At 39.4% G+C, this 19,102-nt stretch overlaps 1 protein-coding gene across 1 annotated transcript; it reads right to left on the reverse strand.

Annotated features, from left to right (window-relative positions):
* Window positions 1–724: 724 nt before the first annotated feature.
* LOC118213837 (SLIT and NTRK-like protein 6) lies at window positions 725–17,743 on the reverse strand. Its single transcript, XM_035393031.1, has 2 exons — window positions 17,165–17,743; window positions 725–4,180 (listed from the first exon to the last, which is right to left on the reverse strand). Exons 1-2 carry the CDS (start codon window positions 17,253–17,255, stop codon window positions 1,674–1,676), a joined length of 2,598 nt encoding a protein of 865 aa, XP_035248922.1. The 5' UTR covers window positions 17,256–17,743; the 3' UTR covers window positions 725–1,673.
* Between the last annotated feature and the right edge of the window lie 1,359 nt (window positions 17,744–19,102).

Here is a 19,102-nt window from a genome sequence, read left to right on the forward strand (position 1 = left end):
GGGCAGTGATGCAAAGAATGATGATACACATATTGCCATGCCTCAGAGTTTTCTCTAGACCAGCCAACGGCAAGCTTACTTTGCCTGAGGCCTACACATTTAGGAAGCAAATAGTATGTCTGTCTGTCTGTCTGTCTGTCTGTCTGTCTGTCTGTCTGTCTATCTATCTATCTATCTGGGAGGTTGTAGAGGATTATGTTTGGTAAATTCCATTATGTATGCTCCCTTTGTCCTTCAACAAAGCTTTTTACATTTGCTTTGTTAGTTACAAACAGTAAATAAACACGGTATATACAGACTTCAATTAAATGCTATACAAGGTAACAGAAAAAGATGGACATTTACAGAAATGTTTCAAAAATGGTGTACTTTAGCATTTCATAAATGATATGTGTATATGTATTACAAAATGGACATCCTACCACAAAATTTAATAGAAAGCAGTAGAATTCATAAAAAGGCATCCTTTGATGCATATCTCCCCTTATGTCAGTTTGTCCAGCACAAACAACTGAAAAGTGAATGTAATTAAGTCATAATATTGTAAATATTTATTTATAGTTCATGAAGGTTTTAACTGTATAACATTAAAAGGCACACAAACAGAAAAGAATAATGTGAATTTATGTACAAAATATTTACAGAATAAATAGACAAATACACAATTCTACATTGTCAAAAAATAAAACTATGGTGTTCAAACAAAACACTAATAAAGAAAACATAATAATAATAATAATAATAATAATAATAATAATAATAATAATAATCATAATAATAATAGAAAAGTGGTTTTACACCCTGAATAATTATTATGCTGAGAAGTACTGGTGAGAATTATCATTTAGATTTCCCACAAGACATGACAAAAAAAGAGAAAAAATACCACATACATCTTTTTTTAAATCAGTAGCTGAATTCCTTGGGTCTGAGTTTGAAGGTCAAAACTGAAGAAAAAAAAAATGATTGTCATGCACCATCTTTGAAATAACCTTTTGAATAGTGCAAAATCAAAAGTATATCCAACTGTATACATAAAAGGCTGCCAACAGATTAAGTCAAAGTATGTGCAATTCTTAGCTAACATATATTTATAGAAACAAAAACAGAAAAGTATAGCAACTTTTCAGGGCAGACTCATTTTTCACAATAAACAATGTGTGTGTGTGTGTGTGTGTGTGTGCGTGTGTCAGTGTGTGTGTATGCGTGCATGTTTGCGTCTGTGTGTGTGCATGTAAATTAGTATATATCATGAGTTTAAATAAACATTGACAGCTAAAACATGACATGCTCTTTGCTTTCATTTTTTGTCACACCAGCAACCAGTCCTGGCATAGCACTGACTATGTGGCACCTGGCATAGGTTTCTTTTCTGGCACAATATACAGTCTTGAAAACATGATGGAGAATGCACAGTAAGTTCTGAGTTGTAAAGTATTTACAAAGGAAACATACAGTAACTCCTTATGTCTGTCCGAATGTATGTGCATGTGCTATGGCCAGTCTGAACAGTTAGAATTCATTATTACAGTTGCAGAAGTATTCAATCAGACAAACTGCAGTTGCTGAATTAGACTTGAATTATTGCTTTCACATTGACAATGTGAGGCAGATTATAATATGGATGACAACATTCTAAGGCACTTCAAGAGGTAAATAAAAAATACCCTTTTTTAGTTGAAAGGTGGTTGATGCTCGAGGACCTCCAGATAGTCAGGCTCTGTGTGGAGGTTGGCTTTCAGTTCGAAATACTCATTTTTGGACTGTTCCACCAAAACCTTGCGTGGCCGGCCGTACATGATGGCCTCCATGAGCCTCAGCTCCTCGTGCTGTTCCTTGCCCTGGATCTCAGTTCCACCGGGCTGCAGCTGGGTAATGTTCTTCCTGAGGTACTCTGTGATCCCCAGTTGCTGGAGGTCCCTCTCCCTCTCCAGAATGTTCCGGTAGAGGGACCCAGGGTCTCCCAGGGCCACAAATTCAGCTGGGCCTTCTGTCAAAGCCATGAACTTGAGGTTCTTGCCCATGGGAGGCGACTCGTCCTCCATCTCCAGGAGGCTGCGACAGAGGTGTTTGGGCTCATCTAGGATGGCGGGGAGCTGGTCCAGCTCCTGGTCCTTGTGGCGGGCACAGTAGGTGGGGGTCCGGCACAACTGAATAACGGGGCTGTGACCCGAGTCATCGTAGGTGTTCACATTCACACGAGCCCTCTGTGCCACATGGTGGGTAGTCTTCTGCCCATACATGCTGTATTGCAGGTGGATGGGGCTATTCTCCCTGGGCTGGTCCTCTGACTGGCCCTTCTTGGACCGCCGCCGCCGCCGGTGCAAAACCACGACTACTATCCCTGCCGAACAAAAGATGACCGTGAGGAAGAGGACGAGGAGGCTGAGGATCAGGACAGAGAGCGGTACTGTGTTAGTCAGCGAGTGGAAGAAGCCTCCCGCAGCATTGCTGGTGGTGGTTGGTTCGGTGGTTTCACCTTGACTGTCCTTATCATTCAGGCCTGGGCACATAGCCTCAGCTTTTACATCCCGCAGTTCAGATTTAGCAACTTTCCTTGGCATGTGGCACAAAATAGTGCCTACTACTATATCCTTAGCCAGTTTCTCTACCCACTGTTTGAGACTGACTAGGTCACAGCTACAATCCCATGGGTTATCCTCCAAGTAAATCTTCTCCAGGGAATTCAACTGATCAAGCAGATTGCTCACAGCTAAGTGCAAGAATTGGTTTTTCCTCAGATTCAAAGTAGCAAGTGGGACATTGTGAAATATCTGCAATGGGAGGGTTTGAAGAAAATTGTTGTTTAAGGAGAGCAGCTTCAGGTTTGGCATAGGGTTGAAAGTACCAGGGAGAATTTCTTTGATTGCATTGTATTCCAAATACAAGTACTCTAGATTGTGGAGTCCAGTGAACATTCCTGGGGACAAATGATCCAGTCTATTACCATTCAAGTAAAGCCTTTTCAAATGGTCTAGGCTGAGAAAAGTTTCATTGTCCACATAATCAATTTGGTTGTTTGCTAAATTCAGCAGCTCCAGGCTCTCATACACCACAAAATCATATTGCAGGAGCCTCTGGATCATGTTTCCAGTCAGGATGAGCTTCCTGGGACTCTGCTGGAGAAGCCCAAGTTCTGAAATCCTTTGGATCCCCCTGTCTTGACAGTGAACCAATAAGCCAGCAGTTGGGTGGCTGTAACAAGAGCAACGTTCGGTGCAGAAAGCCACCGGATTGTGCGCCGGTGTGGGGATCTTGGCATCATCCTTAGCATCCATCACCTTGGGGATCTGGACCAATTTCGTTGAAGGGGTCACCACCAGGTCCAAAGACTTGGATGGCTCCTCCAGGTCTATATCAGTGTGGGAGGGACACAGAACATCTTTCTTGACCTTGCTGAGAAGGCTGCCCTTGAGGTATGGGGGACTGTTGCAGACCACCTCGCCAATGCCGGCCTGGGACCGCATGCTCTCAACCCAGATCTTCAGGGGCAGGATCTCACAGTCACACACCCAGGCATTGTCCTCCAGCAGGAGCTCTATGATGCGACCCACATGCTCCAGGAAACCCACATAGGGTAGAGACTGCAGCCGGTTCCCTCGCAGGTCCAGGTGGGTGAGCGGCACGAAGCGGAAGATGTTGGTGGGCAGAAACTCGATGGAGTTGTCATTTAGGATCAGCACCTTCAAGCGAATGAGCTTGCTGAAAGCCCCTGGCTCCACCACCCGAATGAAGTTTGTGTCAGCTTGCAGGAACTCCAGATTTCCCAGCCCCTGGAAAGTGTCCTCTTTCAGCATCACAAGAAAGTTGCTGTTGATGTGAAGCTTCTTCAGGGAGCTCAGGGCACTGAAGACCCCTGGCTCCAGCTCCTGTATGCTGTTAGCCCCCAGGTGAAGGGAAATAGCATTTCTTAGCCCCTCCAGATCTTCTGCATTCAGCTCGACCAGGTCATTCTTGTACAGGTTGAGGTTAAAGGGCAGGTCTGATGGCACCTGGACCTGCGAGAGTTTGCTGATGTTTCTGGCCTCACAGTTTATGTGCAGGACGCCGTCTTTTTCCTCACAGGCACACAGGGTATCGCAGGAACCTCTGGAGGATGGCTGGACACTTTGAGAGCTGGCAGCAATGATGAAGGAGAAGATCAAGACTATGTGGGCCAACATTTTATGTTTATTAATGTCTGCAGAGAGAAAGAGATAGAGAGAGAGAGATTATGATACATTATAAATTAATTAATGAGGTCATGCATATTCTTTGATTGCATACACTGTGTACATCGACATGTGTACATTGTCATGATAAAAAATTTAGGCATTGGTACCGATACCTGGTTCAGTATCATAATACCTGACACCAAAATGCTACCACGGCCAAAACACAAGTAGCTTAAGTCACTAAATAACAATGGTTTATTGGACATTGAAAAAATGAATAAGACATGTGGACTTCTCTTTAAAAAAAAAAAAAAAAAAAACTGCTTTGATATTATAGCCAATAGCTAGTGCTATATAATAGCAAAGAAGATCTCGGTTTGTAATATTATTCTAGATCCCTAACATTTTGCATAGGCTAACCGCCACAGTTATGACTGACATCATGTTGGTACTCACTCACAAAGTGAATTTATAACAAGCTAACAAGTAATGATATATTTGCTATTGCTACCCTGTCTATAATATTGGCACTAAGCAAGGTCAGCTGCTTGTTCTCTACATTAGTTTCTTTGCAGTCAGCCATGCTGGCTCAACTCTGCATGCATAGGTAGCTTACTGCTGCACCCATTGTGGTTGCTATGGCAAACTGATATTAGACAGACAAGATCCCCAGTTTATATACAATGTGGAACGCTTTTGAGACAACAACAGAAAATATGAAAAATCCTATAACTTACAACCTTTTTTACGTTACAGTACAGGTAATGACTAACAAGTAGAAAGAAATATAACTGACAGTCCATTGGTGGACATCAGCTGGGAAGGGGAAAATTGTGTTCCCACTTGTTTTCCACAACAAATGTGTATTTTGTACCAAAGGGACCACAGCTCCATTAGAAGCCACTGGAACTTGCGATCGGCGCATTCATGCATGCTTACCATCAACAAGCATTCACAGAAATAGTAAGCAATAAGAAATAAAATAATTGGAAAAGGTTGTATTCCAAGACCAGGTCAGGTCAGAAAAAAGTGTAATATTCTTCCCTAGTGGCCTGATGATACACACCCACCAGTGTTTTACACATTACCACACACCAAGGGAAAATCCCTTGAACATCATCTGGACAGACACACACACACACACACACACACACACACACGCACACAGAAAGGCACACACACACGCTGTGCAAAATGCAGTTTTTATGAAATGGATGTGAGAATGGAAAATTTAACAGTACACTATAGCTAAGTTAACCACATATGACTAATTTCCCAGCCTTTTATAAAATGAGGACTGTGGCATATGAAATGTTGTTACTGCAAATAAATAATGAATTGATGTTTCAAAGTAGTTGAGGATCAATCTACTTGTTAATACAGTAAATATGAGCTAAATTAGAGTCAATAACATGACCAGAATTAAAAAAAAAAAACGTCACACTGTCACCCCTGAGATGCACCTTGGACTGAAGTGTGCGTCTCATAGCAGATAAGCTTCAAAGGCACTTTGATTCACATCTGGAGAGGGCTGGGTTCTGGGAACATTTTGAGATTGAGTAATTAAAACAGCATATTGTGACAGACATTTTCTTGACATAATTTGCATCTGAAAACACGCTGGTCAAGTGTCACTCACATTGGATGTTAACGCAATCAAACCCAAAGGCAGACACACATGCACCCATGCACACACGCACACTCAGACAAATACACACACACACACACACACACACACACACACACACAATGAAAAGAAGTGAGTGGTTATTTGTTCTACCCAAATGCTTGGTGTCTGAGCCTTGGCCTGGGATTACTCTGACCCCATTACTGACAATGTACTGTACCTTTTTAATCTGACTGCCTGTTTTTAAATGTCAGTTTTTGGTTTAGTGCAGGGTAACATTATTTGATTGTTAGATGCTTTTAATCCCATCCTTTGTGGCTAAAAAGATATGTGCTACTTAGTCATAGTTTTAAATTGAGGCTCTTTTTCATTTTAATCTGTGAAACATGCCAGTGTTTTTTATCTTTTATTTTTTTTTATGTTACTTATCTGAACAAATTAAAATATAATATTTCATGTAAAAGTGTACACTGACTCCAAGAATGTATTTTCTCTCTCTTCTCTCTTTCTGATATGACAAAAGCACTCCGTTATTTTAGTACTTTCATTCAAATATGCACTTCCTACATAACAATAAAAATTCCCCTTAATATAAAATGACATATTTAAACTTAAATTGAAACTAAATTGAATTGGGAATGTAATGGGCTTGGACCCAGGATTAGTTATTTGTGTTTGTATCCCTGTTAGTACTCTGTTGCAGTAACTGAACTCAGTTTCTGAATGGGCTGAACATTCACAAATCTGCATATTCCACTGAGGGCATTGAAAATAAATAAATCACCAGTCATTCCCATTTAAAATGTGTAATTAAAATGCATAATTAGAAATAAAATGAAATCAACAGCTCAACACCTCTTTCTCCCAGCTTCATCCAATTGCCTGAGTCGACACAGGATGATGTGTTCTGTAACAAAAGCCATGTCTTAACACAGTAGATGTAGAAGACTCCATAACTGGCAATTGTGAAATACAACCCATCATGCAATAAAGTAGTCATGTCATGTCATGTAACAGCCTTAACAGACAGAGATTATCATACCTTTGTTACATCACAACATGTCAGCTTGGCTACGAGCCATTTCTGCTCAAGCGCATATGCATATTACGCACAGATGATCTCCTGATTAAATATGTATAATTATGTCTAAATGTCATATTTAGCACACATCATGGCAAAGAACATCATGACAGTTATTTATTTTTTTAGAACTGCCATCCACTGTGCCCCATGCACCATCCCACAAGTATAATATTAAATGTGCAGGCACAATTAATGCAATTAGCCTACTTTGGGAAGATTAGCATTTTTCTGTCAGCAGGTCTCAGCCAACTTGACATTCATTTGAAATAACTATAAATAAAACAAGCTAATTAGTTGTTAGCAATGATGATTGAAAAATGTATTAAAGATTTAGTGTTTAAAAAAGCTGAATACCAGGTGCATAGCATTGTGTTAGCTTGATGACTGTACATTGCATTCTGCTGCATCTACCTGTCTACTGTACAAATCGTTAGTGGTGTCTAACCTTCTGTGAGGACAATGATTTACCTTAGCAAGAATGTGGTACAATAAAATTAAATAAAAATAGCAGTAAATAAATACATTTTTAATAATATAGCAGCCAAGATTATGTCTCTTCATTGTGGTAAAAAGGAAAAAAAAATCTTCAGAAGAACTGAAAACATGAACACAATGAACTGAACAGGCTTGAAGGAAAATGTCAAGCCAAAAACAAAATTGAATCTAACTGTACTCAAATACATCAGTGATGAAACCAAGACTCTGCTCAAGACCACAAGCATCCAAACAAATGACTATGGGGAACATTTTTGTTTCTGACTAAAAAAACGTTAGAAGTGCATTAAATATGTATGGCAAGACAATAAGCAGTATATCAATGCTCCTGTAACTAAAATGTGTATATTTAGATATTTGTGCATCCCCACCTCCACTGTTTCTCAGGGGGGGGATTTGCCTTCACAGCATCCATCCGAGAGACCTACATAAAATACAAGCGAAAGCACAAGGCAGCACTGCAAACTGACAAACAGGAAAGCAAGATTAAACATAAACCTTGCATAACCTATGTGCAGCGATGCATTCAGTATACAATAACCCTGAAAAATATGATTAAACATTGTGGTACTGAAGTTTCTATGTATAGTAATACACAAAGTGACGTGTTTTCTGTTAGCGACATTGAGAAGCTAACCTACAGCTATCTGCCAATGGTTTTTTCCAGCCTGCACACTTGAATGGCATTGGTGGGCAAAGCCAGGCACTCGGGGCGGTGAGACTTCTGAGTGGGAATAATTCAGGGGAAAAACCCACGGCAGGCAGGCGCTGACTACGGACAGGATATTGGTGCGGATGCCTTTTGCGCTAATCGGAGCTCTGCGAATGGGACGCAACGCGCACACGCCAAATAGGCTAAGAGTCTTGTACCGGATGTGCAGCCATCTCTCAGTATGATGCTCCCCACCTGTACCCACACACATGGACATCAGGACTTAGAATCACTTCTACCCACTGAACAGGAATGAAAATCTCACATTAATTTAACCATTAAAGGGGGAGGCCTGCTCATGCAGGGGACTGCAGCCTACCAAGAGCAGAAAAACAAAAAAATATACATTTGAAATGGAGGATGCATTGCTAGGCTACAGAGCTGAAACGAGTCGCTTGTTGCGGAGAAAGAACACTATGCAGTGCAGCAAAGCGGATATCACAGACAGGGTGAAATCTGTGAGCTACAGAGATTGCTAGTGATTGTGTGCTACTGTGAGGACTACATTCAGAGATACTGTAATTCCAGAGAACATTCTGTAATTCATGAGCTCTAAGACATGAACACATTTAATTTGGAACAAAAATTCAATTTTGCACATTCACAAGAAAAGGAGGACGGAGTGTAGCACAGTGGGTAAGGAACTGGGCTTGTAACCGAAAGGTCGCAGGTTCGATTCCCAGGTAAGGAAACTGCCGTTGACCCTTGAGCAAGGTGCTTAACCTGCATTGCTTCAGTATATATCCAGCTGTATAAATGGATACAATGTAAAATGCTATGTAAAAAGTTGTGTAAGTCGCTCTGGATAAGAGCGTCTGCTAAATGCCTGTAATGTAATGTAATGTAATGAAAACTATATTGCGTATGCGGGATCAATTCCAACCGCTGGGCCGTGAATAAACTTCAGCACTTCAAATCAGTTAACTAAATGCTATTTCATCACAAAAAGATGCAATTTTCCTCAGATTATTAACATACCTATTTCAGAACAAATCCCAAAGTATCATATTTCAGTGTTCTCTTCTACATACTGTATTCTCATCAGGGTTCACAGATTACTTTAGTGTTATCAAAACAACAACACTCCAAGCCTTTGTAATGGGAAATGTACAAAAACTCATATCTTCGTTATTGAAAGAAATAAATAATTGAAAAAAATAAACAAAAAAACAACTGAGTTTAAAATTCATAAGGGTGAGTAGATTATTACAGCATGACACAGAGAAACACAATGAAGAATGAAAAATAACAAAAGAAAATCGTAACCATATTGGTATGGTGAATAAAAACACGTAAATAAAAATGTTTAAAACACAACCACAAGTCTTCTGATGTCTTTCAATGACAAGAATGTATCTATTAGAAATAAGTATTAAAACTGATTATTTTTCTGTATTTTCTGCATATTTCACTCAAAATACTTGATATGTCATTACAAAGCGGATTTTCAACAAGTTAATTGTAGCATGTATTATGTCAGTGTTATGACTTCTATTGCAAGCTGTGATATGATGTCATGACTGGCTAAGACAGAAGATATACCACATATACTGTATAAATGCGCAACGTTTCTTTTCTTTATGACACATAGGTAAAGGAACATGTTCCTAGAATTAGGCTCGAGTTCTCTGAGCACTGGTCCTGCCCTTCATTGTGTGGAGTGCTGTAAAAGCCTGCAGGTGCACACAGCCTCCCACGTGTTATCAATAAGTTTCAGTTTCAGCTCCTTAGTAAGTTGTTAAGGTTCTACGAATTCTGGACCGCATTCAAGGTGTGAAAAACACTTTGCATAAATTTGCCTTGAGTGGTACATCCTGACTAAACGTGTCCGCCACATTCTGCAATGGCTTTGAGATGTGTTTGCTTCCATTTGCTGGGTGTGCCAGGGGAGTAACCAGAGGCAGCGAGAGACGCCCTTTCGAATCAGCATCACTCCATTCACAATCACCCTATCAGCAGCCAGAGTAATAATGCTCCGCAACTGCACAGTCAATGCAGCACCATTTCAATTAAGCAAAAAAATAAATAAACAAAAACATGAATACATGCCATACTCATAATTTAGAAAAAAATTCTAAAACATTTTCTGTTTCTTGTTTACATACATTGTCTCATGCATATTTTGTTTCGTTACCAGTGTAAAGCCTGCATAACTTGCAGAGAAGGGCTCTAAAGAGGAAAAAACAAAAAGACCTCATACAAACTCTCTGGAGAGCTGATGACCTCTACACGAACAAACAAGAAAGTCATTTGGTGTCCATTGATTCAGGATTTTCAGCACAAATGTTTGAATTGCTTTGTCATTCATTTGAATATTACAGAGGGCAACAGTGGATTGGTAAGGTCAGCATTCCATAATATTGTCTACGATTGGATGTACACGAATCACATACATTTATGAGATGCGCAACAACTGTATTACAAGGTATTACTTAATTTAAAAAAAATATATATATGTACTGCATATATTAAAGCAGGCTTTGGGTTAAAGCCTGTTGCCACACGGTGTGTGTGTGTGTGTGTGTGTGTGTGTGCTGGACTGGGTGGGTTTGGGGGTGGATTTTGTTTTGGATTATCACAGTTGGAATTCATATTTAATAGGTTTACACTTACAAAGCCCTCCTTGACTGCAATATTATCTGGTCCATTATGAGTCTTCTCCCACCTTTACTGTTCATGACCTGTTCGCTCTGCCCTGATCTCTTAAAAGAGAACAGAGTTCTCTTGAACGTTGATTCATATTCATGTTCCATCTATCCATCTAAAATAATAATAATAGTAATATAGAAAAGGAACAAGGTTCAATGCTGTTCGGGGTGGCCACTGATCACATGAACAGGCAAAAGTAACACAAAAAGATAACTGGCTTTCTCCCATTTATTATGTCCTGCAACTGAAAAAAAAAAAAAAAAAAAAAAACACTTCTTAAAACAAGAAATATACAAAGATTTTACAGAAATCTACAGACCAAAGCAGTGCAGAAGGACCAGCAAAAACCCAAACACCAAACACAACAAAGGTCTAGGCACCAGCCATATTTAAACACATCAGCCATCAGATAGTGGGGGTCTCCAAATTCTCAAATTTTACTTACAAATTCTCAAATGTTGTTTGGCAACCACCAGTAAACATCAGGAGAAGAAAACAAGACAGACTACATCTCTAATATGAACATCTTCACAAAAAAAAAAAAAAAAAACCTGAATGTGTTTGCCAGTACGCACATTTGTATGACTCTTTGTGTCATGATTATAATGCTCATTCCAATCGCTTATTTTCACTCCTTGCATCTTTTCCTTGCTCCTTAGCTCCTCCCAATGGAGAATGCAAGGAAAGGATGTGAGGAAGAGTTATGAGGATGACTGGAATAAGCAAGTGGACAGACAAAATAAGTGACTGGAATGAGCCTACAGAACCTACATACGAACCAGTTCATTTGAAGCATGTGGAAGCCTGAAGGCCTTTTATAAGGCCCGATGATTAGGTAATAAGCAGGAGCCATGGTGATCACAGTAGACCACAGATACTAGTACAGTGCAGTCTGTAAGTATTTGAACAGTGACAAAATTTTTGCTGTTTCCCTCTGCGCTCCATAACACTGGATTTGAAATGAATCAAGGAATACGAGGCCCATGAGGTGATCCTTTCAGATGCTCTGCCAAGCTTTTGCCGCTATCTCTGGTTTCTGTGTGTTTGCTGGGATTTTAGACTTCAGTTTCCTTTTGAGTCAGCGAAAAGCATGTTCAATGGGGTTTAATTCTGGTGACTGACTGGGCCGTGTCAAACACTTCCACCTTTTCTTCCCGAAAAGGTCCTTGCTTATGTTTGCTGTATGTTTTGGGTCATTGCTGCATGATAAACTCCCATCCAATGAGTTTGGTGGCATTTCTCATAATATTGGTGGGTAATATGTTTCTGTGTACTTCAGCTGTCATACCGTTGTTGGTTACATCAATAAGAACCACTGAACCAACTCCAGATGCAATCACACAGGCCCAAGCCATCACACTGCCTCCACTCTGCCTGACAGATGAAGTATTTCTCCGAGGGTCCAGACCAGTCCCTCTCTTTCTCCACACTTTCACCTTTTCGGCACTCTGATAAAACTATCTCTCACTTATCTGCCCATAAGACTTGTTACCGAAACTCATCAGGCTCATCTTAGTTTTTTTTTTCTAATTCCAATCTTGCCTTTCTGCTTTTGGTGCTGACGAGAGGTTTTTATCTGGAAGTGTAGCGTACATAATTTTCCTCTCCTACTCTTCATTGTGATTGAAAGTATTGCAAATCACAATGAGAATCACTATGCAAATCACATTTCATTGTGAATATATGGAGGTCATTGGCAATTACTCTAGCTGATAATTTAGGATTTTTTTCACAGCTCTTACAATCATCATTACATTCTGATGTCTTCTGTGGATGGTCGGATCACTGGTGCTTCCTAAATATCTGTATTTTATTAAAGGCGAGGTACTGTAGCTTGGACAAAACTATATTTCCCCTGGGTTAAACGACGGAAGCAAGATCAGATTTTTTTTTTAATTTATTGAAATTGCAAAATAAATAAAAATAGCAAAATAAATAAATAAATACATAAATAAATAAATAAATAAATTAGCATATAGGTCCATGCTGAATGTGGAACATTGTCTTAGCTCTCTGGTCACTTGGCATGAATGTTTCCATCCTGGATTCTTTTCCCTCAGCAGTACTCAGCGTTATTTATGAGGACTTATGAGGAGCTGGAGTCTGCAGTACCACAGTCGTACCTCTCGCAATTCTAGCGGTGCATCCTGTGGGATGTAAGTATCGGCTCCTAAGTTATTTAGTAATGCAACAAACCTTTTGCTAGCCTTTAAATGACCAAACTGTGTTGATTGGGGAGTGCGATTCCCAATGCAGTTTAAGCAATGGAATGGACAGTTTCAGGTTTTATTCAGTTTTAGCTTGGTGAGTATGTTGCTTTGGATTCATAAAATTAATTCATGAACAAGCAAGTATCAAAAATGTGTCAGATTAGCTAATGCTAGATCATTCTTTAATGAAACTAAACAACGCAAGTGCATGAGAACTCATCTTGAACATGTTTTCCCTGGTATCCACTTGAAAAAATGTGTAGCTACATTAACTGTGAACTTACAAATGAATTGTAATGTTATTTAAAGACATTTCAGTAAGAAACAGTAGTGTTAGTCAACATTTGGCCTGTAGGTGCCATAATTTTTTCATGAAGTAGCTCAGTACAGTTAACTACTTTTTAAAAGAAGTTCAACCCTCTCCTCTCCTCCTTCATTACTTGGGAGCATGCAATGCCACATCACACCACAGGCTACAAGCTCCACTGACACAGACATGAGTTGGAGAAATACACTGAGCAGCTCAACAGGTGTGCCATGGGTGTCCAGATTAATCAGCCACAGTTGGCACTTAGCGCAGTCTGAATTTGAAACCAGACCATGAGGCCCATCCATGCACAAGAATACTGCAGTGCCTCCACAGGGTGAGCTACCCAACAGCTCACTCTCACATGTTAAATCAGTCTGCAAATGGTGTGCAGTCATCTTTTTATAACTTTTCCTAATCATGTTTCCTTAATACAACCAAGCCTTCACCCTCATGCCACCTTAAAAAAAACAGGTTCACATTTTTTCCCTTTTTTAAAGTCATTTCTTACTTCAACTGCTAACTGAAATGAAAATGAAGGCTATTTAATTCCGCAGTCATCTATCATGTCTAGCCAGTTTTAGCCATTAATTCTATGAAATGGAACCCTTTGTTTCTCTTAACCTGTGTCCTGTAGTACAGCTCAGATAACCTGGCGCCCATCACTTGCTTTTTTCTTTTATCAGAGACTGAAAATAATCTGTTTGTGGGCAGTTTTTCTTCTTACTCATGTTACTTCTGTTTGTCTTTGGAAGAAGATCTAAGGTATTGTATGGTTTTCATTTAAATAGGATGTTTGTGTTTAATAAATACTGAATTATATGACAAGCAAATGTTCCCTGGCTTTTTCTTAGGCACAAGGCTAACAGACACTTGTGGAGCTGCCTAAAAATCAAAATACAGATGGCTGCTTCCTTGGGTGTAGCAACATATTTCGACTTAATAATTCACTTATTGCTGTGAGCACTAACAGCAGGCTACCTGTTGTGGTAATTGTACCTTCAATAAGTACTGTTGCAGTTTGCTTGCTATAAAAAGTTATTTTCTGTTGGGTTGTGAGCCAGAACGCAATCTTAATTTTCAGACCTAGATAATGAAATCTTCAAACAAATTATTATTTTTTTTTTTTTTTCGAGAAATTCCACCCTCAGTGGTTATAATGTTATAATATGTTGAGATATGTAATAATGTGATCGAGCACAATGGCACCTATATCATTGCAGAATGAGTCTTTCCAATGCAGAGCCAAAGATCCTAAAACATTACTGCACAGACTGTGTGTTAGTGCAGGTCAGAGGAGGCAACCACAAGCAGAAAAGCAGCTGCAAGTGTATTCACTAAAATAAATACAAGAACTATAAATAAATACAGTAAATACATTCATATATCACTGTCCTTTTGTTAATGCTCATGAAAAATTTTATTGTATCTTCCTCAAAAAAGTGGTCGTTGAGACGTTTTAGCAACATTTCATTGGCACGCATGGTATCTAGTGTACAAGCGGTTTTGCTGCAATGATACTTTGACAGGAATTTTTGCCAGGCCCCGCCTCTTTCACATAATTTGAGGAGGAAGTAGGCTAGGGTGTGAAGGAACAAGGGGGTGGGGGATTAGAGAGAAACTAACAGAGTCAGGAAGGTGTACTTGGCAAACTTGGAATGTAAGAGGAATGATGATGTGCAGTACAGCATTATCCATCCTGTATTATGTTTTAAAAACTAAGCAAAACATAAATAAATAAATAAATAAATAAATAACTCCCCTAGCTTAAAAAAAGTGGCAGGCAGATGTAAATATAAATCCACTAGCACCAAACCCTCTATTTATTCAAATATACTGAATTTCAATTCACTTTAATTATATTTATATATATATATATATATATATATATTTTTTTTTTTAACAACAAGCTACTGCAAATTGCATGTGGTGTATTTCCTGCCAACTTCACCGTGCATAACCATATAAAGAATAAAGCATCCTTGTGACAGTTTCTGTAAATAGCACTAAACAAATAAATTTGAATTGAATTTAAAAAGGGAACAGAAGTTTCTTAAGTTGACACTCAACAGCAGCATCGCACATTTCTCTCTACCTTGCTTCTATGTTCAGGCAGTTCCATGCAAACTACTGCACACTGGGAGAGTATGTATGCATATATGAACCTGAAATTCTAAAACCCAGAGGTCTGTCACACTTTATCAGCTGGCGAGTTGTGGTTGAGCGAGAGACGGATGGTCTATGACATCTGAAAATGCTGTAACTGATCTAGGGTCAGCTATACACACAGAACTCAGCAAAGACGCCCGAATAAGCATGCCACTGGATCTGAGACAGCAAGTTAGGTTAGGGGTCAGATGCTGTTACACACAGGCACAGGATCATGGTGGCAGAGTATCTGAAGCAAATACCCATATAGTTATAATAAACAGCACCAATGGAGGTTTTAAATAATAATAATAATAACAATAATAATAACAATAGTAATAAAAATAATAATAATATGATTCCAAGACCATCCACAATGCATATTTTGAAAATAGGAGAGCAAATAATTTGTTAATTTTAAGACTGGTATTATACAAATGATCTCATTTAAGCACATGAAGTATCATTGGGCTGAACAGAAGAAAAGTTATAACTCATGGTCTGAAAGTTGAAACACTAAGCAAGATCACTGTAGGGGCTTTCAATTGTCTTTCAGTTTGGCATTTTTCATTGCTCCACAAACCTACAGTGAGTAAGTGACAACACCTCTGAGATTCAGACCAGCATAAGTGTGAGTCCAGGCATTGTTGTGTACACTGTCATCCAAAGATCATTAAGATCTGAAATTCCCTTAAATAATGTATTCCACGAAACTATGGGAAATGGTAGCCTACGTGCTGAATCTCTTTCAGAGTTCCCACCTGTTCTTGCATTATTGTATTCTATATACTGTACACAGTGATTTTGAGGACCTGAAACTTGTTCTTCTAATCATATTAAATAAATGGTTGTTCTTCAGTGGGTAATTTTGAACACGCTGAATCCAACCTGTCCTAATTATTTACCATTGTTATGCAGGCATAAAGTTAAACGCCCAACTATTTACAGATTGCAGCCTACATCCGTTTCCAATCTCTTACTCCGTGGACACCAGTTTCTTACGAAAAATTAAAAAAAAAAAAAAAAAAAACCTTAGCCGGCCAGAATTAAACTCCACGTCATGCCGGCCACAGTACTGCATCCTGAGTTACCGCAGAACCCCCTCTGACAATACCTGGTGCATACGGGTTATCTTGTTTTAATGCAGGTGGACATCAACGTTTTGATCACATGCCGTCATTAGGCTACATACAAAGTATATTGCTAACTCTGCAAGAAACATTCTTTCGCACAACATCGAGAAAGTCAGATCCTTTAGACAAAACCCCTGAGATAAACGAAAGCGTTCAATCGTGCAGCCTCAATCTATTACTGTCTCAGGTATCGAAGAGTAATTCATCTTCAGGAAAAAAGAGAAATGAGGTTAACCGCATAATCAAACGATGCCGGCCTCCAATGTTTTTTTAGTCCTTTTTTCTTATTTTTTTTTTTTTTAGTTTTTCCCCGGCCATTCACTTTGAATGTACGGAAAAAAACGCGACTAAATACTTTGGCTTGACCCAACTTGTTCCGTCATGCACTTGAAACGGTTCAGAGATTACGATTCACAGAGAAGTTCACATGCAATCACCTGCGTAGCTGTCTAATTTACTTAAATCCACGTCTATACTATCACAATTTCATAGCGTACGCATCTACTTTAATGTTTTAGTTGCTGATTGGTTTAATGTGCACCGTGCAGCCATATCCTTGTGTGCAATGGTGCAGTTGTATCCGATCATAACACAACGGCCGAAAATACTGTACAGTTGTGAAAACTCCAGGGTAACTGTACTCACCCAGTGCGCGGAACAAGGAAGACAGCGGGTTAATCCGAAACAGGCTTTGAATTACACATAAAACCGTGTTCCCGTTGAAAGGCAGCTTCATCGCAGAATAAAGAAAAAAAGTTTTAACGGTCCCGTTGTTTCTACTGCATATCGACCGCAGGGAAAAAGTAATAACAGGAGAAGCATTAGCCTATACGGCATCTAGCTGGGATACTGCAATAACGTCAGATTATCGCAGGTAATTATTTAATTTATTTATTTTACAGTTGTGAAGAAGAAATACTTGTCATTGAATTTTCTTCTTGATGTACGATTAAGTGTCAAATGTCGTGGAACTGATGACTACTCCCATCACATGTATTTGCGCAGTTCTGTAGACTGTCCGCTAACATCCATGCTTGCGTCCCTTTTTTCCCTCTTTTCCCAGAGATAACCGAGACTGTGGTTACTCAGATGGCGTGAAAGTGAAGACCTCTTCCCTCCCTCTGAGACAGTGTATTAGTCCCTGTGTGCTGGCGCGCCTCCGATTTGCGCTTGAAGGGGGACAGTAGAGGATCCAATTCAGGGAAAATAGCTCCTCCTCCTCGAGCCGCCGCGGCTGATCTGAGGAGGGCGGCAGTGGCCTCGCTAGTGACGCCTTGAAAGGTGTTCTGTACTGTTGACAGCGTCGTTAATAAGGAATCAGTGTGCTCTTCTTTATTTATTTCCGGTAATACTAAGATAAATATGAGATGGGGGAAAGGTCTTTGTGAGGCAAAACAAAAACGTCCACAGGACGAATGGCCATACAGAACGCATCTCTTAAAGTGCCGATAAATATCCAATGACAATTAACAAGTATGAACCAATCCAAATACTGTCCTCTTTAGCAAAATGTTTATTATTATTATTATTATTATTATTATTATTATTATTATTATTATTCTAATTTTAAAAACACACGCGTCTATTATTATAGTCAAACCTTAGACTTCTATCTCTGTTATAAGGCATGGACAAAAATACTAGTCCTTGATCCTTTTAGTGCTGAGGAACCATTTAACAAGCACATCCTTAAACACTGCAGTACCAGGGGTGGTGATCACTGAGCAAAAAGGGCCAGGAAGTCATGTTACACTGCAAAAGCTTTTCAGCAGTCATACTAAAGCAACAGCAATAATGTATAGGTATAAATATGCATATGTAACTGGGTAAAATATGTTGAATTATAATGCAAAATAGTATACGTATGCATGGAACTGAAAATTATTTCAAAAACAGCAGTAGTTTTGTGGTTTGTACGGACACATCCCTACGGCCTTATGGAAGGTACATTTCCACACATTTGACGAAAAATGTCTGCGATGACAACTGAGCATGTCAGCATTGGAAAAAATGTTCCAATCCCCAACACCCTGGCCATCATCCGGGATGACAGAGAAAGTCTATTTCACCGCACAGTCAACTCTGTGAGACAGCCACGATCGCCCTCGATGTGGAAAGGAAGCACGCGCACCCCTCCCGTCCCTAATGCCGTGTTTGTAATCAAGCTGTCATTAGCGCCGCTGCTGAGCAGGTGCGTGTCACTACACTCATCAGTGTCGGGTTTGGGAAAGATGACGTCGCAGCAGTCCATGCCCGGTCACACAACTGTCATACAGTACAAGCTGCGATTTTTGAAAGCATCTGACAAATAAATCACATTTAACTAATTAAATGCGAAATTGGTTTCCAGCGCCATTGAATTAAAAGAGATAAATAGATAACAACTGATGTGCCTTCAGCAGTCGGTGAATTTCAAAGCTTATGAATTGAATAATGTAATGGAGAGAGAGAAAAAATGCTACTGCAGTACTGATCTAATTCACAATCGTTTTTGAAAGTGCAGTATGTGTATGCATAGAATGCATGTTTCTTATTCTTCTTCCTAGTATTATTTATTATATTCATAAATATTAAGTCATGCCA

This window comes from Anguilla anguilla, chromosome 15 (assembly GCF_013347855.1).
Source record: "Anguilla anguilla isolate fAngAng1 chromosome 15, fAngAng1.pri, whole genome shotgun sequence".
Taxonomy (NCBI): domain Eukaryota; kingdom Metazoa; phylum Chordata; class Actinopteri; order Anguilliformes; family Anguillidae; genus Anguilla; species Anguilla anguilla.